Source organism: Heliangelus exortis, chromosome 7 (assembly GCF_036169615.1).
Source record: "Heliangelus exortis chromosome 7, bHelExo1.hap1, whole genome shotgun sequence".
NCBI classification, from domain to species: domain Eukaryota; kingdom Metazoa; phylum Chordata; class Aves; order Apodiformes; family Trochilidae; genus Heliangelus; species Heliangelus exortis.
Window position 1 is genome coordinate 14,903,744 of NC_092428.1, and position 25,310 is coordinate 14,929,053.

The 25,310-nt window shown below is 45.2% G+C and overlaps 2 protein-coding genes across 2 annotated transcripts in view; one reads left to right on the forward strand and one right to left on the reverse strand.

Annotated features, from left to right (window-relative positions):
* The window catches only part of SGPL1 (sphingosine-1-phosphate lyase 1), a 30,306-nt gene extending 12,595 nt beyond the window's left edge, over positions 1–17,711 (forward strand). The window contains exons 5-14 of the mRNA XM_071748983.1: positions 519–598; positions 2,041–2,169; positions 8,713–8,801; positions 10,259–10,364; positions 10,839–10,937; positions 11,944–12,093; positions 12,348–12,586; positions 13,258–13,404; positions 14,442–14,562; positions 14,662–17,711. Coding sequence (XP_071605084.1) covers positions 519–598; positions 2,041–2,169; positions 8,713–8,801; positions 10,259–10,364; positions 10,839–10,937; positions 11,944–12,093; positions 12,348–12,586; positions 13,258–13,404; positions 14,442–14,562; positions 14,662–14,802 — 1,301 coding nt within the window. The 3' untranslated portion in view covers positions 14,803–17,711. The remainder of the gene's footprint in view (positions 1–518; positions 599–2,040; positions 2,170–8,712; positions 8,802–10,258; positions 10,365–10,838; positions 10,938–11,943; positions 12,094–12,347; positions 12,587–13,257; positions 13,405–14,441; positions 14,563–14,661) is intronic.
* A 777-nt stretch (positions 17,712–18,488) lies between these two features.
* PCBD1 (pterin-4 alpha-carbinolamine dehydratase 1) lies at positions 18,489–22,958 on the reverse strand. The gene is made up of 4 exons (XM_071748984.1): positions 22,828–22,958; positions 20,063–20,194; positions 19,625–19,705; positions 18,489–19,182 (listed from the first exon to the last, which is right to left on the reverse strand). The coding sequence occupies exons 1-4, from the start codon at positions 22,828–22,830 to the stop codon at positions 19,084–19,086; spliced, it is 315 nt and encodes a 104-aa protein (XP_071605085.1). The 5' UTR covers positions 22,831–22,958; the 3' UTR covers positions 18,489–19,083.
* Positions 22,959–25,310: the final 2,352 nt, after the last annotated feature.

Here is a 25,310-nt window from a genome sequence, read left to right on the forward strand (position 1 = left end):
CCATCACACTGGGCAGTTGACTGAGATTTGTTAAACCTTCAGAGACAGATTGTTTTAGGTGGAATTTATCTGAGGCACCTGGCATGGTAGGTTTTAGCAATGCAAGCTTGGCCTTTCCATCTCCTCTGAGCTTACCGTGGTGATAGGTTCTCTTTGAAAGTGGCTTTAACTTAAACCACTTTAACCACTCAGCTGGTTGGACAGCAGTTTCGGGACACTGAGTGGGGATTAAGTGGATTACACGTTAATATAACTGCTTGTTGCAGCTAGATGTTGATGTGCTGACTCCTCAGTCATGACTTACAATTTGCTAGGTTCACAGGATATGTAATACCAGAAGTTTGGTGTCTCACACAGCTATCTCTGTGGCACAAAAATCATACTTGTTCCCCAGCAGTGAAATCTCAAAAGCTGAAGACTTGTCGGGAGAGCTTCTCTATGCTCTTCTAGACGTTTTTTTCAGATGTTTTCTGAGAATGTCTGGATTTGCAAGCAGTGTGCTCTTCCTTCTCTTTCAGGAGACATCCACTGGCAGGATGGGAAAGTTTCTGGGACTGTGTACAGTGGTGAAGAGAAACTCACTCATCTGCTAGTGAAGGTAAAGTGCAAGCAGTCTAACTTTGCATCTTTGCAGGTATCTTTAGCATCTTCAGGGGGATCAGAAAGCCCTCAACACTGTTCCAGTACCCTTCAAATAGGGAAGATATGAAGCTAAGACTGCCCAACTATGACCGCAGAGCCTAGAGTAGGGGGAATTATTGGCAAAGCATTTTGGACAGTGTAAAACTGGCCAAGTGGCTATCCCTGTGAAAACCCCTCGTAGAGTTAATTTGGACCCAGTCAGGTAAGATGTTGCTTTGAGTTAGAAGCTCTTACAAGTGGACTGGAAAGCAGTACTGATTGATTCAGAGAATGGTAGGTATAAAATTCAAAGATCAGCTTCAGCAAGCCCCCTGGCAGATGTATATTTACTGCAGGCTGGAGTGAAAGCATCCTCTGTCCAAGGGACTGGAACAACTTCACTGAGAAAAACTGAGTTCTCTTGGTTTAAGCAAAAAAGAAGTTTGTAAAATGATTTTTGGCAGATCTTAGAACAATGGAACATTTACATGCTTCAGTGGCGTCTTTGTTAGGTTTGTTTACCTACTCAGGAACTTTTCCCTTTGAGAAGGTTGGAAAATAATATAAACAGCCCCAAGGTCTCTTTTCAGATATAGCTACTTTAGGAGTGCTTTTTCTTTGATAGAAAGGGGAGTCTAGCCTTGCTCCTGGGAAAAGCTTTTATAACAGCTGTAATGAACTCTGTTGGCTGCTATTGCTGTTTTCCTTCTGCTTATTGATGTTTCTTTGCCACTTCTGGGGAAGCATAAAACTTCCTAGAGGGGCCTCAGCCCCTTGGATTGGGTGTTGTGGAAACACTCCCTCTGTTTGTACTGATTAGTTGCAGGGTTTTCTGCTGTATTTCTTTCAATGGCCCTGCAGTTGGATTTTGATCTTGACTGCAGGAGGCTGGAACTGGCCTCTTCCAGCCTTATCCCACGAGCCCGTGGTTGCAGAATGAGCATGAAATACTGGTTTCCATGGACACTTTTGTTGCAGTGTGGGTGGGTAGTTGTGCTTTTCTAGCTGCTTCAGAATTCCTCTTTAATATTGAACCTGAAAACTAGTTCTGCAAAGTGTATTTTTTGGTGGCCTTTGTAGTGTAAAACCATCATAGGGTGCACATTGTGTTCTTTTAAAAAAGTAGCTGAACAACTCAATCTTTCTTTACAAAAAGAAATGCTGCAGTGTTAAAGAATCATTCCAGAGGCTAGAATGCCCTAGAAATACAAGTTTGAGGTTTTTTATCCCTTTCTCTCAGCCAGAGCTTCCCAAATTGTGCTATTTACTTGCAGCAGGAGTGAAGTCCAAGGAGATCTGCAGTCCTGTCTGTAGGTAAATGCAGCTAATTCACCTACAGAGTGTATATGTTGAGTTCCCAAGTCTGCACTGATAATTCTGTGTGTCATTTGCAGCTTTTTCTGTCTTTGCGTTCTGAAGGTGTACGAAGAGTTTGCTTGGAGTAATCCTCTCCATCCGGATATATTCCCTGGTCTGAGGAAGATGGAAGCAGAAGTAGTGAGGATTGTCTGCACACTCTTCCATGGGGGCCCCAACTCTTGTGGTGCTGTAAGTAGCCTGTCTTCAAGTTTCCCATTAACATTCTGAATACGTCTGACTTGGATTTAAGTATAAAAGCACCTTCTGCTCTCTAGCTGAGGTTAAACTTGTTCTGGTTTAACCAACATACCTGTACAAAACATGGCTGCTAATAGCTCTTATTGGTGAAGCTTTATGGGAGACAGTTTAACTCTGGGAGTTCTTTAGAAAAGACAATTTAGTCTTTTTTTTTAACACCCTGAAATGATACAGGCTTGACAGCACCTGGAAAAGAGAACCAGTGTAGTGTAGCCTGGCTGGTTGTCAGTGGGGGATGATGAACAGAGTAGTGTCACTTTGAGTAGTTCTCTGAACTGGAAATCTGTGAGCTTGCCAGAATGCTCAGATTGAGGACCAGGCCAGCTGGCTGCCTGGCTGGTCACCAACAAGTGGCTTGAAGTATTGGTGATACAGGCATGGCATGTGTTACCAGTGTCCAGCTGGAAAGGCTGTCCCAGGCTTATGGGGCCTTCTAGTGTGCTAGGGTGGAAACCAGTTTTAAAACCTTGTTAAGAGTTCCTAGTGAGAGTCAGGTTTGTGTCCTTAAACTGATGATTTCAAACAGCAAAGGTTGTGAACTTGCATGGTGAATTATTGCTGTAAGAATAAACCATACTTTTGTACTTTCCTTTCTCTTCCTTTAGCTTTTGGGTACAGATCCTGACTTTCTTAGGCCAAAATCTCTCCTTGTTTAATTGGTGCATGGTACAAACAGGCTGCTTAATAACTTGTGAGGAATTGGTTCCATTTGTGAGAAGAATCCAGGTGAGATTTTTCTGGATGTATTGCTGTCTGTAAAAATGCTGTGAGGGAGAAGGGCAGCAGTGGCTGAAGATCACTCTGGGAAAGCCTTGAGACAAGAATTTATAAGGTGAGGTGCCCACCTCCAAGCATGGAGAAGGCACATGCCTCTCTGCTTTTAAAAAACATTTAACCTCACCTTATCTCCATCTGGTTTGCAGAGCTGAGAGCACTGCTGCGATTATCCCTGGAGTGGGGGAGAGGCTGAGTTTAAAGCTGTTGAAACTCATCAACATTTGAGATGTCAATTGGTACAAGAATCAGATAGCTCTGTGACACTCAATCATGTGCTTGGAGGACTTTGCTTGCTGAAGCCTGCAACGTGCATGTTCAGTTTTTGTTACGTAAAGCTTGTGTTGTAAAAATGTCAACCTTGGCTCTGTTTGCTCTTTCACTGACATTTAAAAGTAGAATTGCCTAAGAGGAGAGATTCAAAACAATCGGTGATCACGGACAGTATGAGACCTCCACAGTCTGAAAAATCCTTTTTTCCCCTCTGCTCCTTTCTTCTTCCCATCTGAGGACTGTGCTGTGATATCCAGGCAGAAGCAGAGCAAACACCAAGCGTCCAACCTGCTCTGGATGGTGGAACAGTCACATTTGTGGGCAGAGAGGGAGGGTTAAAAAGTTGATTGGCCGGAAACAGAAGATTAATTGCAACCCTGTAATTATCTTGTCCAAATGAGTCTCTCTAGTGGACTTTTTGTCTTCCTCCCATGTTGCCCTTCCTGACTGTGAAGAGTGTTCAGAGTTGCCAGTCACTGATGGAGCCGCATGGGTGGATATATGGAGGACACATGCTCGTTAAGTAGATGGGTTCAAAGACTTCTCTTATTTTCTTCTCCCCAAAGCACACCTGGCATTTCAAAATTATTTCTGGAGGCTTGAACAGTTACAAAGCTATTTAAAAAGAGCATTTTTTTAAACTGATGCTATGCTTTCTGTCACTGGAAGGCCCTGCTGTAGCTGGTTACTCAAATTGCTGCAGTTACACATCAGTAACTGTTGAGGCTGCAAAGCAGAGAGATGGTGACTGAGCCAGAGAGAGTACAATGGAGTGGGTTATCTTTATATTTAAATTGATCTGTTTAGGAGATACTGCTGGCTTTTTCTACTGAGACTTCTGGCTTACTTCATCTTTTGTAGTGTTGAAAACCAAAACAAATTTTTTTTTTTTCCTGAATTTCATCACTGCCATTTCTGAGAAGCAGTGTGTCTTAGTGTCAGGTCACTGTCCAATGGATTTACTAACTTGATTTAAAGGAGCTGGGATTCTTTATCCAATTTTGTTTCTTCCTGGTGATGGTCCCTTGAAGACAGATGCAGCTTGTTGGTGTTTCTGAAGGGTGTCTCTGTGGCTGGGCTATGTGGAAAAAACTGCTAAAAGTTTCTGTGTTTCTCAGTGAAGCAATTTCACTTCCTTTGTGCTCTCATTTTTGTGATGTTGCAGAACAGCCTTTTGTGGAGCTAATATTCTGCTGCTTGGTCTGGGAAAAGCAGCACATTCTGTCTGTTCCCAAAGCTTCCAGCAACCTTGGGTTCCCTGCATGGTTCTGCCCTGTGCCATGTGGACATTTTCCTCTGCAGGATCTTGGGAGATCAATCCCTTGCTTCCACTTAAAAAGTTTTTGGTGTCTTTTTAGATTTCTAGACATGAAATCAGATGAGCAGCTTGCATTATGTACCGAAGTTGCCTTTATTTGAGACCTGGGGGCTGTAATTCTCCTTATCTTAAACATGGGCATAAAACCAACAACATCCTTGGAGGGGGGCAGCGTCCAGACATGTGTTTGCCTTGCATTGCACCAAGAGATGTTCCAGGTTTTAAAGCAGTTTTTAAAGTAATAATTTTCAGCAGCAGATGAATGCTTTCTATTTCTCACTAATTACTGCTTTTGTTCTTTCTTTTAACCGTGTTATGCAAGAGCAGAGAGACAGGAATATTTTTTTTTTTTGGCTCCCAGGAGATTCTAATCAAATTCTTGCAATAATTTGGAAGGACTAATTAAAGCTCAGCAGAGAGGAGGAAGGGGGGGAGTTGGTTCTTGTCTGATGTGTGCATATGTTTCTGTTCACGAGGTGGTTAATTTTGCAGTGTTGGCACTGTGGATTTCCCCGCTAATTTGGGAAGAAATCATCACTTTTATTCAAGCTTCAATGATTTATTTTTTTCCCAGTAGTTTTCTGAACTTTTAAAAAGAAAGGGCAGCTTTGAAGTGCAGGGGAAAATTGTACGGGGCTGTGTGGGTGAAGCATGTGTGTATTTGATGTCAGTCTCTATGCATTTCTATGCACTTCTGTAGCTGAGAGAGGCAAAATCAGCAGATGCAAACCTAGCCTCCTGTAGACACTGGCTTGTCTCTTCCTCCCAAATTCTGGGACTTTCAAACTTTGTGGCAGAGCTGGCTGCACATTTGAGGTAGCACTTTTAACAATGAAAAGTGAGTGATGTGTCTTGGGGGTGGGCTTAAACTTTTTAGATCTGTCAGATTTTATCTGTAGTGAGCAGGTCACCTTGAGGGAGGCAAATAGTGGAATTTACAACCTGTAGGTTTACAGAGGTTTTATGTGAGCCTGCCGCTATGTTATGACCATGCAGTAGATTGTGGAATATTTTTACTCTGAGGTGCTACCTTAGAAATAAATTGTAGTTTGCTTTCTTATTCATGGGCTGGTCCAGGTCAGTGAAACTTTTGGTCAGCTTTGTCTCCAGGGTCTGAAGAAATGCATTTCCTAAGGTGAAAATTCAAGTAAAACTTTAGAGAGCACGAAGTACAGTGATTCTTTATGTCTGACAGTTTGATAGTGACATGCAAGTGGCACAGCCAAAGAAATCCTAGCATAGGGACAGTACCTATTATTGCTGTTTTAATGTTGAGGTTCCAGAGCACTGGGATTTGAAGGAGGGAGCGCGCGACAGAAGGGGTATATTGAATTTAGAAAGCAGGAGGGATATTTTTTCCCTGTGCTTTCTCCTCTTCCATTTGGGTAATAATAAATAAATTAGGAACAAATAAAGTCTCCTTGCTTCCTTTTTCCTCATGCTTTGCCTGGTTTTGGAAGATAGGGCAGGGTTACAAAGCTGCTTGAAACAGGATTTCCAGCCGCTTTTCCTGGGGCATCACTTGAGCCTCTGGACTTGTGATTTAGAGGCAAGAGAAAAACCCCTTGTGCAAGCCACTGGCAGTGCTGAATCACTGTGGGCTGGCCTGCTGCCCAGCTGCTGTGGGCCGTGGGGAACTTGGATCCTGTGACAGTGATTCAAGCCCTGGCTACAGCAGAACAAGTTTGCTGTTGATAGCTGTGCTGACAAAGCTTCCTGAACGGGGGCAGACTCCCTCTGCGGGTGTAAACCTTCTGGACCAAAAGGGTTTTTGCTGTGGTAGCTGTGCCAGGCAAAAGGTGCTGCAGGAGATGGAGCTGCTCTGGTGCATCTCTGTGGTGAGGACTCATGTAGTTACCAGTGTGCCAATTTAGGAATGGTCTGGCTGAAATTCAACTTTTTGCATAGATTTTCAGCTGCCTGCGCAAGCTGTCTGTGTGTTTATCTGCGTGCCAGTCTTGGTGGATGAAGGTTTATCCTGGATGCTGCTCTTCAACTTGTGTCTGAGCAACTGCTGACTCTTACCTCCCCAAAACTGTGTGGTTCGACACTTCCATGCAGGTGATAAACCAGATTGTGAAGAAAAGTTTGCCATATATGAGGACAAGATGTTGGTGCTTTGGTGGAAAGATCAAAATGGGAACAAGACTGTACAGAGACTGATCCTTGTGGAACAGATTATCTAGGAGAGAGTAGAGGTAGGGACTGTGTGCTCCACAAGGAGCAGTCCTGGTGCCATGAAGTGTCTGGTGTTCAGTAACGTGAATCCCCAACTCATGCCTTGCAAAGTTTTCAGTCATTGCAATATTATAAGCAGTCTTGCAACCAGTGTTACAAATACGCAATAATCCCATTCCTCTTCTCCCACCCGGCTGTAGGAAAGCAATCTATTTTACACTGGCTGGTTTTTTTGTTTTGTTTTGTTTTTTGTTTGTTTTGGTGTTTTTTTGTTCCACCCCCCAAGGTAATAGCTGACAGCTTCACAGAACTTTCCACATGAAGGTTAAGAAGTCAATGACACAGCCCATAAAATACTTAGGACATTGTGTTCCTCCTGCCATCTATTTGCTTCACAATAAATGTAACGATTTCTTTATCCAGTGTGAGACTCTCAGGGTTTATCTGTGACAGCTGTTGCTTTTAAACTACCAAAAAAGCAGGAAGTGTCTGTGCTGTGACAGTCACTTCTACACTGCCTGTGGTGGCAGCAGCTGCTAGCTTGGATCTTGTTAGGAACAAATGTGGCAGTCTGTTTTATGTGTCTGTGAACTTTGTTCCTTATCTCTGTATTTCATGTTTAGTCACTGTCATGCAGTCAGACTGCTCCTTTGCATTTTGGGAGTTTGCAGGTACGTCAGCTGGGAAAAAAAGCAAAGCAGAATGCAGACAAGCAGTTGTCATAAGGCATGCAAATGTGATTGCATCCTTTTTATGGTGGTTTGTTTTTTGGGGGGGAAGAGTTAAAGGGGTAAGTTGCAGTTGGTTCAGTGTTTCTGAGGGTCAGAAGTAGTCCTGCATAAGTGCTACAGGTAGCACAATTACTTTAAACTGCACTTCTGTGTGCCTGTCACAGGTACTCCCATCCTTACCGAGTGTTGCAGTCAGTCAGTCCTGCAGGCTGCTTGAAAAACCACCCTCATATTTTACTAACTTAAAATTTTACTTTGGAAGGTTTATACCCACATGCTTTTTTTGTCCAACAAGAGACAGTCCTCCTACTTGAGGAATTACTTCCTTTGAGGAGTTTCCTTCATTTATTTGGAACAGCTCTTGTGTTCTGGTATGCAGTAGTGAACTTAATGGAAAAGTTTGTGTGTAACTTCCTCTCTTCCATCTCTTGATGTCCCCTGGTTCTCTTGTGGTCAGGTTAAAAAGGGCTAGGGCAGTACAGGATTGTGGGACACTGAGGGTCTTACTGGGGAGTGTTATGCATAAATTCCTTCTGGTCAAAAATGTCTTGAGTCCTTGAAGATTTACAAGCCCTGTCCTGCTGTTGACCAGACCTAGGCTGGCCTCAGCAGAGAGAAGGTGGGAGGAAGGTCTGTGCTTTGCAGTGCTGCACGTTCTGGGAAGGATTTGTAGCTCAGGAGTGGTGCCAACCTTGAGCTGGCTCCCTGCCTCTGCATGGCACTGCTCCAGACCTAATAAACCCTGCTGGACTTCAGTTAACTTAATACAACTTTGTTGTTTCTGTGTACGTGGCATAATTAATCTGTAATCCAGACAAATGATCCCCAGGTATCCAAGAGCTAAGTCTGCACCAGTGGTTTTGTGAGGTGCAGTCAGGTTTGCCAACTAATGGTGGTCCAGCATGATGCCCTTTTGTCAGGCTTTTGAGTTGGAGTCTGTTGTTTTCCTTTTCTCTCTTCCCCTTTAAATAGAGGAGTCAACATTTACTGAATTGTGCACTTTCAAGCTGTGTGCCAGAAAGCTACCTTAGAACTCTTCAGTGGCTTCTGCTGCTGCCCTTGAAAACCTGGGCTGCTTTTTTTGCCTCTGAAACATCTCTGGGCAGAGATGCTGGGGCAACACCCCTTTTTTGTTTTTTCTCTTCTGCAACATTCGTGTAAGTGATTGTTTTTCTTGTTTGCTGTTTTCCTTCACAACAGATGACATCTGGGGGGACTGAGAGCATTCTGATGGCCTGCAAGGCGTACCGGGACCTGGCTTATGAGAGAGGCATCAAAAAGCCAGAAATGTGAGCCAGAAATAATTCCACAGCTTCATTTTCACTTTGAGACTTATATTCTTCTGAGTGGAGGTGGCTGCTAGAGCCCAATATTCCTTCATTTCATAGCTCATTACCACCTCCTCTTTTTCCTTTCGTGTCTGAAGGAGTGAAATGGCCTTCTGGTACCTGAAGGGGCTACAAGGGCGTGGGTCTGTGGGATGAGGAGAGATGGTTTAAAACTGCAAGAGGGGAGATTTAGATGAGGTATTAGGAAGAAATTCTAAGCAGTGAGGGCGGTGAGACACTGTCCCAGGTTGCCCAGAGAAGCTGTGGCTGCCCCCTCCCTGAAAATGTTAAAGGCCAGGCTGGGTGAGGCTTGGAGCAACCTGGTGTAGTGGGAGGTATCCCTGCTTACAGCATGGGGTTGGGACTAGATGATCTTTAAAGGTCCCTCCCAAACCATTCCATGAATTCTGTGAAAGCGGGGTCAAAAGAAGTGCAAAAGCACAGGAGCCTCTAAGCAGCTGAGGAGGCATGAATGTTCCTGGCAGCCTGTGGTAGCTGTGCCATCCAGGTGAATTTTGAAAATAGCTGTGTGCTGCTTTAAGCAGACCCTGCTCATATGTGCTTTGGGCCCCTCTTAAGTTGTCAGCCCCTTTGAAGTATTTAATGGGTTTGATTTAATCAGATCAAAGAGGGCTTAACCTGAAAACTCTGGGACTAAAGTTGGGGCTAGTTGGAACTGAAATGAGAAACTCTGCTAATCATTACACTGCTAATAGAGGATCTGCTGTCTCTAATGTGCTTTTTTTCTAGACAGCACATCAAAACTGTTTCTCTAGTTAATGGCTTACAGGGTTAAAACAGAGAGATGAAGTACTGTGCTGTTCATCTTCTGCTGAATTCCTGTGGTTCTCTTCTCCCTTCCCTCCTTCCCCCGCCTTAAATTTTTTTGCATGCTAGTAAAGGCTGTGGTAAAGATAAAATGCTTCAGAAATCAAGATTAATTAAGGCTGTTCAGCCACTGCCATTAGAGATGGGAGACAGCAAATATTATGTTCTTTTGTTGCATTCATGCTGCTGCTTCCCTTTTGTGTTGTCATATGCCCCTCTCAGGGAAGGTAGTTGGTCGGAGACTTTATAATCTAGTCTGTTACCACAAGAAATTAAATTTATTGGGAACTGGTTCATAGAAGACCATGCAGTGGAATAGAATTACTTTAGTAGTTTTTTTCTTGGTTGTTCAAGGGTCAATCATCTTTGTTCAGAACAACACACAGCCTCTCATTTGTCCCAGAGACTGTTTCTCCCAATTTCTTTTTTTCAGCCTGTATGATTTTTTTTTTGTTAGCTGAAAGGTGGAATTGCCCTGTTTCTAACCTATCACACTGAAATAGATACAAGTTCACTTTTTTCCATCTTTTCCCCTCCTGTAAGGCTTGGGTGTTGCCAGTGTTGACATATGCAATCTGTTGCTTTCCTAGGTTGGTGCCAGTGAGTGCTCATGCAGCATTTGACAAGGCAGCACACTACTTTGGGATGAAGCTGATTCACATACCCTTGACAAAGGCTATGGAAGTGGATGTTCAGGTATCACTTTAGGCAGCACTCTCTGTGGGAAATTAGCATTTTATGTGGGAAAATAACTTGTAGGTAGGTAAGAAATATACCTGTCCAGGTAGTGAGTCAATGGATAGAGAGGGGAAATAAGGAAAAATGGCAGGAGTGCCTGTCATTGCAGATAAGGTTTTGTTCAAATTAATTGCATGTAAATCATCCCTTTGTCCTGTATGGTTGATTTAGAATCAAATAATTTATGTATTTCAGAAAAAAGCCCCCAGATTTCGGATAAGAGCAAACAAAAGTGTTCAGGAATTTCCAAGTGGATGAGTTAAATGACTCAGTTGATGTCTGCTGATGCTTGTACCTCATGGCTTTGTTTTCTGTAGGCTTTTGTGTGTTGTTTTTTAAGACCAGACACTGCATGTTTTCACTTTTTATCTTTTTTGGCAGGGTGGCACTTGGTAAATGGAATGTGAGCATCTTCTCTCTTTAAATCTTCAGGCAATGAGGAGAGCTATCTCGAAGAACACAGCCATGCTGGTCTGTTCTGCTCCCCAGTTCCCACATGGAATTATGGACCCGATTGAAGAGGTGGCAGAGGTAGGGTGCCCCTGGGACTTCTGGGTGCAGGAGCAGTAAAACCAGCATGTCTTTCTGTGCAAGAACAGAGGGGTTTGGGGATGCCAGACAGTGAATGTGATGGGAGGAGCAGACTGGCTGGGAGGGAATTACTGTCTTTAAGTTGGGTGTTAACTAACAGCAGGGTACATAGGACACAATTTAGAAGTAAGAAGGAATGTGGGACTGGTTTTTTTACGCTCTAAATGCTGTGAGAAAATGAGCTTTAAATACCAGAAGTTACCTCTGGGCAGTGTCATAAATTTGTTTGTGTGGGACTGGATTTCAGACCTGAGCTGGTGTGTGCAGTGTGTCATAGCAAGGCAAAGCAGCAAAACTTTTTTGCATGCTTTGTCTTTGAACTCTCAAGCTCATGCCACAAACTTCTGCTGTAACTGAAGGTTTGTGTCTGAGTATGTGACTTGGAGCTCAGCTGCATCCACTGTGAGACCACCAACCAGAAGGGCTCATTGTTTGATATATGAGGGGAAATAACAGCAAAATAGTCCGATTTGATTTGATTTGATTTGGGCCTACTGGCTGTAGCAATGTTGATGCAGAAGTTGGAGGAATGCATAGATAGAGTAGCAGTCAAAGGACTGAATTCTTATTTTTCAGTCACACCTCTTGATTTTTCTCTCTGTGCTCCAGTAATTTATTCTGTATGTAACCAGCTGTGGCCTCTGACCTTCTTTTCATTTGGATCATGCCCTTATACTTGATTTGTGGATACTCCTTTCAAACCAAATTGTTGCATCTCCTTGGCAAATAGAGCAAACTGTGAAAATGGGATGTTGTTTTTCCTTCAAATATGTGGAAGGCAGGAGAAGGCATCCCCCCAAGTAGCCAGCCCTTCCAGATCTCCTATCCTCAACAGCTTGAGGGTGGCACGATGGTCTGAAAAGGTCCAGGAAACATTTAATTGTGAAATGCAGTGTTTTCTCACCTGGTTGCATGTTACTCACCAGAATCTCTTCTTCCCACACAGCTTGCACTGAAGTACAAAATCCCCTTCCACGTTGATGCCTGCCTGGGTGGTTTTCTTATTGCTTTCATGGACAAGGCAGGGTTTCCTTTGAAGCATCCATTTGACTTCCGTGTAAAAGGTGTGACCAGCATTTCTGCTGATACCCACAAGGTAAGAAGGAGGGGAGAAAGCTCTCCCAATACTTTCTGGGGAGCAATTCCTGATGCCATCGGTGTTTTCAGATGTTTCTGCTGTGTTGTGGGAGTGCTGAGGTGCAGGTGGAAGGGCTGCCCTCTTCAGATGCTTTGTGCAACACGCCGAGGTCTGGGCGAGTGGGATCTTGGTGACTGCATGCAGGAAGTGTTTGGATGCACTCGTTCCTGTGCCCTCCTGCTGCTCTTTAATGCTTTCTGTGCCCCTTGCAGTACGGCTACGCTCCCAAGGGCTCCTCAGTGGTGCTGTACAGCGACAAGAAGTACAGGAGCTACCAGTTCTTCATAGCACCCGACTGGCAAGGGGGCATATACGCCTCCCCCTGTGTGGCAGGCTCCAGGCCAGGTGGAATCATAGCTGCGTGCTGGGCAACTCTGATGCACATAGGGGAATCGGGCTACGTGGAGGCTACCAAGAGGATCATTAAAACAGCTCGTTTCCTCGAATCAGAGTATGTGGGCACCTTAGCATTTTGATCACACTCTTTAACTCCATTCTGGACTCCTCCTTCCAAACAGCTTTTATTTTTCTTGCGATTTCTTTTCCCCCGGAGAAGGTGTGGCATGTTACCTGCTGGATGGGGATCCACCAGGCAGCTATGAGAGCAGGCACTTTGTTTATGCCCAGGTTTCTGCCCTCTGCTGGGTAGCTGGGAGGCATGGAGACAAGAGGTGCAGGCATCTTTATTTAGCTGACTTTGCTTTGAGAATTTCTTCTGGCTGAGATGGAATCTGGAAGTACTTACTGAAGATGCTAAAAGAAGTGCTACACTCTCGCTGGTCGGGGTGCTTGTGTTGCTATGTGAGCTGATAAGCCTGATCTCTGCTGCTTTGTCCTCCCTCTTTTCCATTTCTTCATGAGTTCACTTCAGAGCCCCTAATGACTTGAATCCTCTTGCCAATGACCGTGGCTGGTTGCATGTTTTTTTTTTGTTTTGTTTTGTTTTTGTTTTTTTGTTTTTTTTTTTGGTTTTTTTTTTGTTTGTTTTTTTTGTTTTTTTTTTTTGGTAGGGGTATTCTGTCATCTGTTTGCTTCTGTAGCTTTTCCTTTAAGACTCCAGGCAGACAGAATGTATGACTCCCAAAATCCTAATCAGTCACTTTTCCTCTTTTTCTTTTCAAGGCTGAGAAAAATTGACAGCATCTTCATTTTTGGAAAACCTGAGGTGTCTGTCCTCTCCATTGGTTCGGATACTTTTGATATCTATCGATTATCAAATTTATTAGCTGCAAAAGGATGGAACTTAAATGTCCTGCAGTTCCCTTCCAGGTGTGTTTGTGGTCAAGTGGGAGATATCACAGTAGACCAGTGTAGTGATGTGTATAGGCAGGATATGCAAGATGGTTGTTGTCAGGCCACGTAACTCTTGATTTGCTGAGTGGTGCTGTCCATATCTGATGAATTGTATGTTGACTTTTCGTTTGCAGAGAATTACTTTTGTGATTGCTGATACACAGCAATTACTGCAGTGAGGATGAGGCAATGGTAATTTTAATGAGCCTGACAGAGAACATATCTGAGGCTTCCTTTCTATTTACCTCTGGCTAATACAAGCAGAAAAATATGAATAACCAGGGCTTTGCCTCATGTTAGATAATAATGATAGATGAGGGCTTGCAAATTTATTTATTTTTAGAATCTTTTTGCTGCCCACAGCAGATGAAACTAATTGAAATAACAGTGAAGGGGCTAATCATTTGCAGTGGTCTTTCCATCCTAGTGTAAAGTGAATGGTTTTCAGAGAGTTTCCCTGAGTGGGTAGGTGGTTTTCCGTGGGTAAAAGGAGCAAATGCTCACTGATGTAGCCACAGTGAAAAAATTTTGGACTTGCAGTTACAATTAAGTGAAATCTAGAGAGCAGAAAGCAATAGCTGTGTGAGTTAGCCCTGTTCTTTCTGGTGAAGGCCAATGTCCATGCTGTGGGTGGCTGATGGCTTATTTAATCTAAGAGTGGAAGGGAAAGAAAAGGATGGCAAGAATTGGCAGGCTTGCAGCCAGCTGCATTTTTCTCACCAGAGGTACCTGGAATGAGGTAAGAAAATTACAGACATTTAACTGTGTATGGTGAAGTCAGGAAGGAAGGAGTTGCTGCTTTTTAAAAGAAGAGCTGAACTCTGCAGCTTGGTTCTAGCAAGTATTTTGCCTTTAGTTGGGAGTGGGTTGTCTTCACCCATTATTACTACTGAAATGTTGTTTCAGGGAGATACATGTACAGGGAAGGACTGAGTTGCTATTTGTTGCTGAGCAAAGGTGGAGCTGTAAATGCTTGAGGTGGTTAATCTCTTCCCTCTCCCCTGCCTGTCCAGCATCCATCTCTGCATTACGCAGTTGCACACAAAGCCCGGTGTTGCTGAAGAGTTCCTGAAAGATGTCAAACACAGCATTGAGGATATCATGAAGGACCTTGGTGCCAAGACCACAGGCATGGTGAGGAGGCCAGCATATAGTGTTTGGTGTGCTTGGGGTCAGCGTGTTTCTCTGATGGTATTAAGGATCCTATGTAACCACCTCCTCTTCTCTGCTTAGGGAGCCATCTATGGAATGGCCCAGTCCGTCCCTGACAGGAGCTTGGTAGCTGAGATTTCTCAGGCATACTTGGATGGCCTCTACAGCACGGATGTTCCTTGCAGTGAAAAGCACATGAATGGCTCTCCCGGCCACCACTGACTGAAGTGCAATGACTTGAGTTGCCAGCTGCACTGGGGTGGTTCTGAAGGCTTCCCAGAGGCAGAGATTGCAGTAAGCCTTTGTTCCTACAATTGCAGGTCTGATGGTGGCTTGAGCTCAAAAACTTCCATCTTAAGTCTGTTCTTGAAATTTACATTATTTTCATGCCCAACTTTAGTTTTGGGGCTTTTTTTTCCTTCCCCTTGCCTATTTTTATCATGACTATTGATGGTGAATTGAATGTCCATTCCACAACTCCAAATTCCTCAGGTATTTTGTGTGTCATTTCATTCCTTGTTTCTTCTCAGACTTGGTATTCAGCCAGTGTCCAGCCAAGTGTTAGATTTGAGTTCTCATGTTGTGTTCCAAAGCTTCAGTCTTCCCAGAAGTCAAAGGTAGAAAAATAAATAGACTATTTTGTTTTCTTTTAAGTATTCCTCCAAGCTACTGCATTTAACAGGCTGTTCTGGGGAGCCTTCTGTCTATATAATGCAAAGCTGATAAATTGGCAAAGAAAAGATGGTCGTGTGCTCTTTTTGAAGTCCCCTCTGGATATCTCGGTGAGACTGCAATCAATATCTGCTGATGGGGAAAAAAGCCCAACACAAAATCCTTTCCTGGAATCTTTTGGTTTGAATAACAAGAGGAATAGAAACCAAGCAGGGAGAGTAACTGAATGGTACTGAAAAGCCTAGGTATTTAGTAACTGTTGTGCTTCCCTGCCTCTCCCAGAAGTCATGCATTTACCACCTAGAGTGCTTGTTGCACCTTGCACAATTCATGTGCAAACCAGTGATTTCACTGTTCAGAACTTGAAGGTTTTGCACTATCTCCTGATGCTGTAGTAGAGTCAGCCAGGCCTGGCACGTGTCACGGCCAGGGGCTTCATGGCGTCAACGCTGACCTTTTTTTTTACCACAGTCTTTTAGGATAAAAGGGTGACTTTTGTAATATTAGTAATCTCTGCTCTTTGCACTGATTCTTTCAAGGCACATTGTCAAAAGGGCATTCACCATTGTGCCTTGATGCTTCTCTGGCTTTTTTTTTTTGTAGGATGCCAGGGAAGGTTTGAGGGTTCGGCTGTTGACTGCAGCGTTTCCTGCGGTTGTTTCTTTATGGTACTATACTGAAAAAAACAAAACAAAACTCACCTCAAAGGCAGACTGGCCTCAGAGAAAGTGTGCTGGCCTACAAGGTAGAATAGTAGTTGTATTGAGCCAAATCCCTTCACAGTATTACAAAAATGCTGGTATAGCTCTGAGAGGTAGCTGGCAAGGTGCAGCAGGTTGGAGGTATGCAAGCCTTGGGCATCTTGGTTTACCCTTCCTATTTTTCTCTGCTGTTTTTCCAGTGAGAGAGTGTAACTGGGAAACAGTTGTGGCCTTAACGACAAGCTGGAATCAATATGAGTTAATTAACAGCTGTGGAGTTACTCCTGCAGGGCTTTCCCCTGGGTTTCCTCCCAGCTTGTTGCATGCTACTGAGTTTCCTGGGCAGAGTTCAACACATGGTGCCGTGTCAGCAGAATCTTGTGCAGGGCATCTGAAGGTCCCTGTCTCTCTGCTGTGGTGGGCTTGTGGTAGCCTGAAGCTGACCCTCACTGGCACACTTGTGTGATAGCTACACCTCATTGAGAAGGTTACTTCCCAGCCACTGCCCAAAGCAGGGCAGCAGCCCTGGGCCTGCTGACTCTGGGAAGAATACTTGCTTTTTAACAGGTTTAGTCTCAGTGCCAGGAGATAGAAGTATGTTGGCCATCTGCCTGTAAATCGATGATTCTATGCATGTCTCTGAGCCCTTTTGCATCGCATTAGAATTTCCTGATTGTTTCTTGGTGGTGTTACCAGGTCTGGCAGGCAGCATTTATATTGGACCTACTTATTCTGCTACCAACTTGCCAATGTGACCCTTACTGATCTCTGAGTTTGCTGTACTCTGGAGACAGTCTTGAGTGTCTGGCTAATGTGATGGTTCTCTTTTGAACCAAGATTTAAAAACAAAAAAAAAAAAAAGGGAGGTATTCTTTTTGTTCCTGCTTTAAAAGAAAAGGAGAAAAGGGGAGGTGGGCTGGGGTGGGGTTAAGGAGAGAAAAACTCCCTCTTCTTCCCTGGTTTCATTCTCCTCTGAGAAAGTAGTTGGATCTAACTGATCAGTGCTCCATTTTATATTTTTGGATGCATTTGAAGATGTTGTTTGTAAGTCAGTGTATTCCATTCTGGGCTTCACTTACAAGTAATATTTGTGGGTTTAATTATTTTATGTGTATTTGTTCTATACTGTCAATGTAATCTTCTGGTTAGGAACAGGCCACTGGAATTTTACTGGTGTGTAGTCTTTATTTATCCTTGTTATCTAACATGTAAGCTGCATCTCCTTTATCATGCCAAATGGTCTTAGAAAAATGGTGCGATTAACAGGCTGTATAATTATTTAAGAAAACGAACAGGAAGAATTTTATGGACTGGATTATGATCTGAAACTGAATGGTACTTTATACTTGGAGGGATCTTTGTGACTGTTCCTCTGAGATTTCTGACTGTCATGTTTTCTGAGCGAGACATTAAATTGATTGATTGTACAAAGCACTCCCAAGGGATTTGCGTGCTCTTAGGTTCTAGACTGAAGAATATCCAATGGGATGGACCAAGAAGAGATGTGTGTCTTCATGCCATGGATTTCATCTGCACTTTTCTGATGACTTTTGGGGGAGGGAGGAGTGGAAGGATTGCATACAACACAGTATCTTGCCCAATAAATGCACATTGACTTTTTAATGAAGAAATGGGACGAGTTCATCTGATGGCAGTATTCTGTATTGGTGTAATTTGCTACTGTAAAACTGTAGGCTGAAATAGCTGAAAAGATGGTAAAAGTGGGCCTAGTTTGTATTAAAATGGTGCATTCAGCTATCTAGGCTCATTGCACTCTTATTTTTCTGTTTCAGTGCTCATCTGAATGAATATGGAGACCTGTTGCTCCTCATCTCTGCACAAGCACAGCCTGGGCTGTGCCAGGGAAAATGGTTTATGAATTGTGTTAACACTGCCTGAGGGCTGCTTCATTTTGTCAAGCCTAAAGGTGGTGTCCATCTTGCAAGTAATATTCAAGGATGCTGAAAATTGTCATTTAGGAACTATGGATATTCTTTTAATACTTTACAGAACTTTTAACGGGTTGAAAAAAAATCCAAAAGAACTGAATTGGGAGTTTGTAGTGTTTCTCTCAGGCTGTTTTACTGCAAGTAGCTGCTGTTGGTTTCACAGCAAATTGTTCCTCTTGTACTGAAAACACAGCAATTTGGCTGCAGACTCCCTGAATGCTGGGATCGTTGTGCTACTGGAGTGATGATTACCCCAGCAAATCCACCTGCAGCCTCTTTTGGGAGGTGCTCCACTGTGAGGAGCCCTGGTACTGCTGTTGTGCCTTCCCTGTGCTTGTGCCTTGTTTATGGTACACTTCTGATTTTAGCACAAGCAGTTTTTAGCTGATTGCTGTGGCTTTGGTAACCTCACTCTCTTTTACAGCCCATGCAGGCCTGTGAAGGCACATGCTGTTTCTCTGCATTGCTTTGTCAAGAAGGTTTTCCATGGCAGAAACACCTTCTTGTTGACAGCAGTCAGGCCAGTACCTGCCTTGGAAAAACCTGTTGGTGTAATTGACAGTGAGACCTCCTTCCAAAACTGACATCAGGTTAACCAAGACTTTTATTGTAAACATTTTCAGTTGGTGTCCTGTTAAAAGGCAGGTTACAACAGGGGTGGGAACACATGCCTGCTTATAATACTGCTAGAAGTTATGGCAATCACCAAATTGCACATCACAGTTGCTGGGATGGGAGGGAGAAACAAATGATCCATAATGTAGGTAGAGAATATATTCCTGTTTTAAGAAGGAATCAAAGCATGGCTGGATGGGGTCAGGCTTTGGAAAGATTTACTGTTGCAATTGTGTAACATGACTCCTGGCAAAAAAAAAAAAACAAACAACAAAACACCTGCTGAAAGCCCCAGAGGCTTTGTGGGCTGGTAGCACACACAGAACGGAAGTGTCAGAGTGTAAGGCTGTAAGAATAGAAGCAGCAAGATCAGAGATGGGTATGTGCACAGTGCCCAAAAAATGCCTCCATCCATCTGAGCTGTGGAGGGGAGTTTGGCATCGCCTTAAGCAGTCTGGATGGGGGAACTAGCATGGAAGAGGAAGGAGGCTCTGGGTGCAGCTGTCCAGAATGAGAGGTGGGTTGTGGCAGTGAGAGCTGATCTTCAGCTTCATGTGTCTGTCTGGTCAGGAGAGAGAAGCTGCAACCTGCTCGATGAAGCTTGCCAAGTTGATGTCTCTCTCTGATAAGCCTCCACACTCGTGGGTGCTCAAGGTGATGTGAACCTAAATCAAGCAGACAGACTGACCAAGTGTTGCTGGCAGAAAGAGCGGGAACAGTTTTCCCCTAGTGCTGCACCTGATGAGGCAGGTAGCACTATTACTTTCTCCAGGTTTGTTAGCAAAATTTCCTGGGGTGGGTAAGATCTGTTATTTTGCTTTGTCCTGGCCACAGGCCAGCCTGCCTTGGTCACAGCAACCAGCTGTGCCCCTTTTTCAGGTGCTCTTTGTCCAGAAGCTTTTCCCCTTCCTCCTATTTCTGATTTGAAAAAGCAATCCTGGTGCCAGCGGGCAGACAGCTACTGCTTAGCTGGACAGGTAATAAAAGGAGGAGGAGAAGTATCTGCAGATAACAGCTGTAGGCTGTCTGTCATGTGCCAAGGGAACGGTACCTGAGAAGTCCCATTCATCTGAGCAGCATTTGCTGCTGCTGTTTTATGCCTCTTACCTTATTGTACACATTGAACCATTCGGGGTGGTGATCCAGTTTTTCTGCCTGTAGAGCAACTCTGGTCATGAAGCCGAAGGCCTGCCCAGTGGATTAAGAGGAAAAGTTAGCTCTGTACTGCTTCCCCTGCAAGTGTTTTTCACGTGGTTGCTAATAATTTTACACCATATGTTTCTGGGTAACAATCAAATTGCAAAGCTTGGGAAGTTCTGTAGCTTTTTTGGGGTTCTCTATGGGTTTTCTACTTTTTGGGGGGCCCTTTTTTAGAGAAACCATGTGCTGGGTTGAGCACTTTGGTGTCTTGGGCAGGTTCTCTCTCTCAGCTGTTACATTTCAGGAGAAACAGAGGGGTTTCTTTGGCTGAGCCTTGCAGACAGGACTCCCTGCTCTGCAAACCAGGTCTCCCTCACTGTAAAACTGCACCACTGATGCTCCTACCCGGTTGAAGTCCTTGAAGTGGAATTCCTTGAAGATGGCATCTCTGCCTTCCACCTCGTTCCACCCCACGGCTCTCAGGTTTGGCAGCAGCTGCTCCCTCTCCTCCGCGCTCAGCCTGTGGGCTTTCCCTGCCTGATCCAACAGAAACAAAAAGGAAGAGGAGCAGCTCAGCGTGGTAGGATGAGCAGATGCTCAAAACACTGAGGCATCCCATGGGCCCACGGAGGCAGGTACAGGCTGGGTGGGAATGTTAGAGCGTGTGTGTGGACCTGAACTGGGGTTGCTGATGATAGAGGAGATCAGTGCTGTCCTCTGCTCCCTGCCCTGGGTTCATGGTGCAGGTGCCTAGGTTGGGTGAAGTCCAGCTTGTCACTTCTGTGATTGCCTGCAATCCAGACCACTGTTCCAGTGCATACGTGTATTGAGTATAACCTAAAGTACTAAGAAACCATGGCTGTGGGAGGCTCAGCTCCCAAACACATTACATATACATTTTCTGGAAAAAAACAAAACCCTGAAGCTCTGTGATGGTTTCTAGAACTGAGAATTGCTTGAGATTTGCCAAGTACCTTTACAAAGCAGGAGGGCTTTATTTGCAGGTCACCTGCTCTGGGAGCCTGCTTTAGAGGAGAAAGAAGTGGTGTGAATCAGAGATGAGTCACACGGAATTTGAGTTCAGCTCCTTTTCAATCTGCCCTGTGTTACAACAGAGTTTAAGAGGCTGTTTCCGTCTGTTAATAACCTGAGGGCAGGGGGAGGGATTGTGATTTAGCATTGTCTTCCACTCTTGAGGCAGAGTTGCTATTTGTTTTTTGAGGAGTAAGAGGGGAGCAGCTGCAGTTCTTGGCTTTAGGGAATGAGTATGGGCAAAGATGAGACTAAAATGGAATTCTTGGGCATGGGGCTACCCAAACCAGCTCATCTTCTGGCTCAGTGGGGAAGGCATGCAGGAGTGCAGAGGAGTATTGCTCCATCTGTAAGGTTATGTTCTGGAAATTAAAATTCCTTCCTTATTGGGTGATCTGAACTTTAAATGGGTGAGGATTTTTTTGGGGGTCAATGATGAAAATCCCAACATTTCTCTGCAATTTGTTCTCCTTAATATGCTGTAGAGCAAAGCATGAAAGGTTAGCTGAGTCCAAACAAACACAGCCCACTGCTTTGCTCAGCTGTTAAAGATGCTGCCTCTGAGCATCAATGCCCAATCAAAGCCTCTCAAGGGGCTGCTGACCAAAGAAGGTAAATCATCCTTTCCTCTAGTTCACCTACTTGCAGGCTGTACAAAAGCAAAGAGGTGGGTAGGGAACTGATGTTTTTGTGGGTTCTTTTGAGGAAAACTGGAAAGATTACAACTGATTCCTGTGTTACTGGGTCTGCTAAGCTGCTGGGCCATGTGGGTGCCTACCTGTATGTGTAGCTGTGATTCTTACACCTGGAGAAAGTTGTCTGCTTTTTCTTTGTCTCTCTTCACGAAATGGAGAGTGCCTGCTAACATCAACCCCGTACCTTCCCAAGCTCTGGATTTGGAAGGGAGGTGGTGAGTAAATACAGCTCAGCACAATAAACCCTTGGCCCTTGCCCTTCTGTGCCGATGGTGCGATAAGCCAGGCACAGGTAGCTTAGCAACTGGATAACGTGGGGAGGGAGGATGGCTCTGGCAGGGGGCACCCTGGGGGATGGGAGTGGGCTAGATGCTGAGCCAGGTTTCTGGACCAGGGATTGTGAAAGCTCCTGCTTGTGTATTGGTCCTAAAAAAAAAGGAACTGGATTAGAGGGTTATGGATGCAAGGGGATGGGTGCTGAGCCAGCCTCCCCCCAGGAGCAGGGCAAGAAATCAGGCTGCTTAGGAGAGATGAAGTTCAATAGTTTTCTGAAAGTTTTGAACTAAATGGGAAGATGGGCCCTGGGGCTTTTCCCAGGCCCAGCTTCTCTCGGAGAGCCTGGAACCAGTGGGCTGGGCTGATGTTTGACCAACTCTAGGAAAAGCCATCTCCTCCAGCTATGCCTTGTGTTGGCCAAGGCTCTGTCCGGAGCACCCTCCAAACCGTGCCACCCCGATTCCTCTCCTCCTCCTCCATCCATTGGCTGGCCTGCTGGTTTTGTCAGTCTGGCACGCTAATGCTTTCATGTGCACTTACTCCTTTAGAACACACTCTTCTCATTAGGGAAATGTAATTATTTTGTGATGCTTCGCTGGCTCTCAACTGCCAAGGCACTGGTTTTTGATTTTTTTTTTTTTCCCCCAGCAGGAAACCAAGTAGCTGGATTGTGCAAGCAAGGCAAAGGGACCAGCATGGGAAACTGGGACAGCTTTGGACTTTTTGGAAACAACCCTCTCTGACCAAACTCAGCATTTTCCCTTGGCGACAGTCCTGGTGTTATCAGGACCGGCAGGTGGGGCTGGAATTGAGGTACACCACTGGGCCCCCGGTCTTTCATTCCTGTCCCCTCTGCTGTCACAGAAAAAATCCCATTTCCAGCCAGCCCGGGGTGGGCTGCGGGCGGGGCGGTCATACAGCATTTGAGCGGGGCCCCTTTCCTTCCCCCTGGCAGAGGAACCGAACCCGTGGAGCGCTGGCTTTGGTAATTCCGCAGCAGCCGCAGGAGCTCCCGCGTTACTGATTAACCACAGCGCGGGGCTCTGCTCCCTTCTGCCTTTCCACCTCCCTCAGCTCCGAGGCCGGAGCCGCCGCTGAAACCTTCCTTAGCCCCCTCCTTTGCCGCCGCTTCCAAAGGGACAGCCGGGTTTTCCAGCAGCGACTTACCATGGCCCACGGGTCTCCCTGGCCTCCGGTCCCGGTCCCGGTTCACGCCGTGCCCTGCCGTGTCCCGGTGGCGCGGTGGGCAGTGCGGGGCGGCGGGAGGCGGGGCCGGGGGGCCGGGTCCACCCCCGGAGAGCTCCTGCCTGCGCCTTGCCTGGCGCTGCCCGGCACTCGGCACCCCCTGCGGGGTCCTACGGGGCCGTGGGGCTCGGGGGATGCTCAAAAAGGGCCTCTTAGGTCCCCTGGTGATGGTCCCAGCTCTGAGCCGGCCTCCCCTCTTCCTCTAGGGTCTCTGAATATGTTGCACAAGGAAAAGGCCGAGAGGGATGGAGGGGGGCACTGAACACCCGCGCTGCTGGGTGCTCTTGACCACGCGTGTGATGAATGTGACAGCCCTGGCTGCACATCCCTCTGCCTTTCCAGCCCTCTGATCTCTGCAGCTGCGGGCTGCGTTGTCTGGGACCAGCCCGGGATACATCGCAGCGTGTGCACCGAGCGCTGGGTGTCTGGGTGTGTGTGGCACAGCGCTTCCAAGCCTGCTTAAGGTCTTTCCTCCCGTTGCTGAGGGAACCGTGTCCACACGGACGCCTTGCCCTGCTCCCTGTTTTCTCTCTCCAGGCCCGTGTGTCCTGCAGCTCATCGGCTGCTGAGCCCACTCGCGTGATGGGCAATTTGCCGGTGCTGGCAACGATTTCGCTCTGTGCTGATGTACGGAAGAGACAGAAATTCAGCACCCTGCTGAACCCTCAGGGCTTTCTTTACCCTCGAAGCAACTGATTCTGGATTTTTTAAATATATATATTGCGACACAATTTTCTTTTATTTACTGTTCTGTAAATGTTGTTTTCTACTGTTCGGGGTCGTGGGTGCCACAGACATAATTTGTTTCTCTAGCAGGCAAGCTAGAGGGAAGCAAATTCTTAAATTCTTCCTTGTGATGTGTGTGTGGTGTTGTTTTTTTTTTTTTTTCTCTCTCTTTTCTATTTTTTTTCTCTCTAGATTTGCTTGCTAGGGTAATGCAAAGGAAAACGGAGCATCTTTTGTGTCTTGGGAGACCCTGTGAATGTCTGTCCAGGGAAAAAAGCCTGAGAGAGCAATGCAGCACCTGAAAAGAAAATAAATGTGTGCAGACATACGAAGCTGGAAGCTTTGATATGGATGAGAAGATGTGCGGTGCTGTATGGTTTCCAGCAATGAAATTGGGAAGTGGGATTGTTTGTAAGGTTGGGAAAAGCCAGCAGAATATTTTCTTGCCATAAGTCTGAATTGCAGGACTGGCAGTTTGATCACCATAAGCACCCCTGTAAATAGTGGCACAAGCAGGAGATAAAGGAAACAATAAGATTGTTGTGATGAAGTAGGAGCTGGAGTTATGGGCATTGTAGACAGCAGTGATGTACAGGTGATCTCAGCTGCCGTTTTCTCTAGAAAATGTAATGGCTGTTTTGATGATGGGGACTTGTCAGGGCTTCAAATACAGCTTAGCTACGTGTCAGTTCCTCTCTGTTGATTTGGAGATGGGGAAGTAGCAAATGCCCCATATCTCACGGCACCCCACTTTGCCTCTGCTGGATTTTGTGCCAGCACAGCTGGGAGCCGATCCTATTTTCCTTGCTAATCCGTGTGCTGCCGGTACAGAGCAGTGAGAGACTCGTCAGCTCATTAAAGGTGAGAATTTCTGTGAGAAAACCGATTAATTATAATGTGTCTACTGATTACCCATCTCTTTTGTAATGGTATTTTCTCTTTTAGGTTACAAATTAAGCTTTAACTGCCAGCTTTAAGTGTGAGAGATCTCTTCCAGAGGGCTGTGCTTTTGCTGAAGTGTCAACAGGGCAGTTGAGATTTTCCTAGGTCTGTGGTGTGAAATTGTGTCTCGGAGGATCCTCTGTCTGACTCTGATACCTGAACCCCCAAATTTATGAAGCTTCCCCTCTGCACAGCTTTAATTTCTCTTTGTGAGATGCGATTCTTGAGATTTTTCATTTCATGATTAATTGAGTGATGTTGGGCAAGGTGTTTCCTCAGAGCAGCGAGCAGCCCCGTGCAAGGGTCACGCTTGTTCACTGGCAACAGATTTTTATTTTTACTTTATTTTTTTCCTCTCTTGTATAATTTAAAGCTGAGCATTTTTGGCCTAGGTCAGTAGCAGCTCAACCCACACGTGTGCAGTGCTTCTGTGCATTTTGAGGGGCTCGCTTCCTATTATTAATCCTGTTTTGTCAATATTTTTTGAACAAAGTACACCTGACTCTGAAAGCTGTTTTGGCTGATGTCCATATACTATCTCCCAGCTCAGGATTTACTTTTTGAATCCCTCTCTTCCTCGTTTCACGTTCTCTGAAACACTTTCATGGTCTGTTTGAAGGAAGAGCGATACAAACTTCCTTCTTTGAAAGTGCTGAGTGCAACGTGTGGCTGCTTGAACTCACATAAAATTTGTGGAGACCTCGATCCTTGCTGTTTCCAGAAGGAAGCTTCCTGCA

Bases quoted from the DNA above. Each gene is read 5' to 3' on its own strand.
- PCBD1 (XM_071748984.1), bottom strand. The intron at 19,706-20,062 runs GTAGGAGCATCA...TCCACTGGGCAG, and splicing joins ACTTCAAGGACTTCAACCGG to GCCTTCGGCTTCATGACCAG. The intron at 19,183-19,624 runs GTAAGAGGCATA...TGCTTGATTTAG, and splicing joins GGTTCAATGTGTACAATAAG to GTTCACATCACCTTGAGCAC.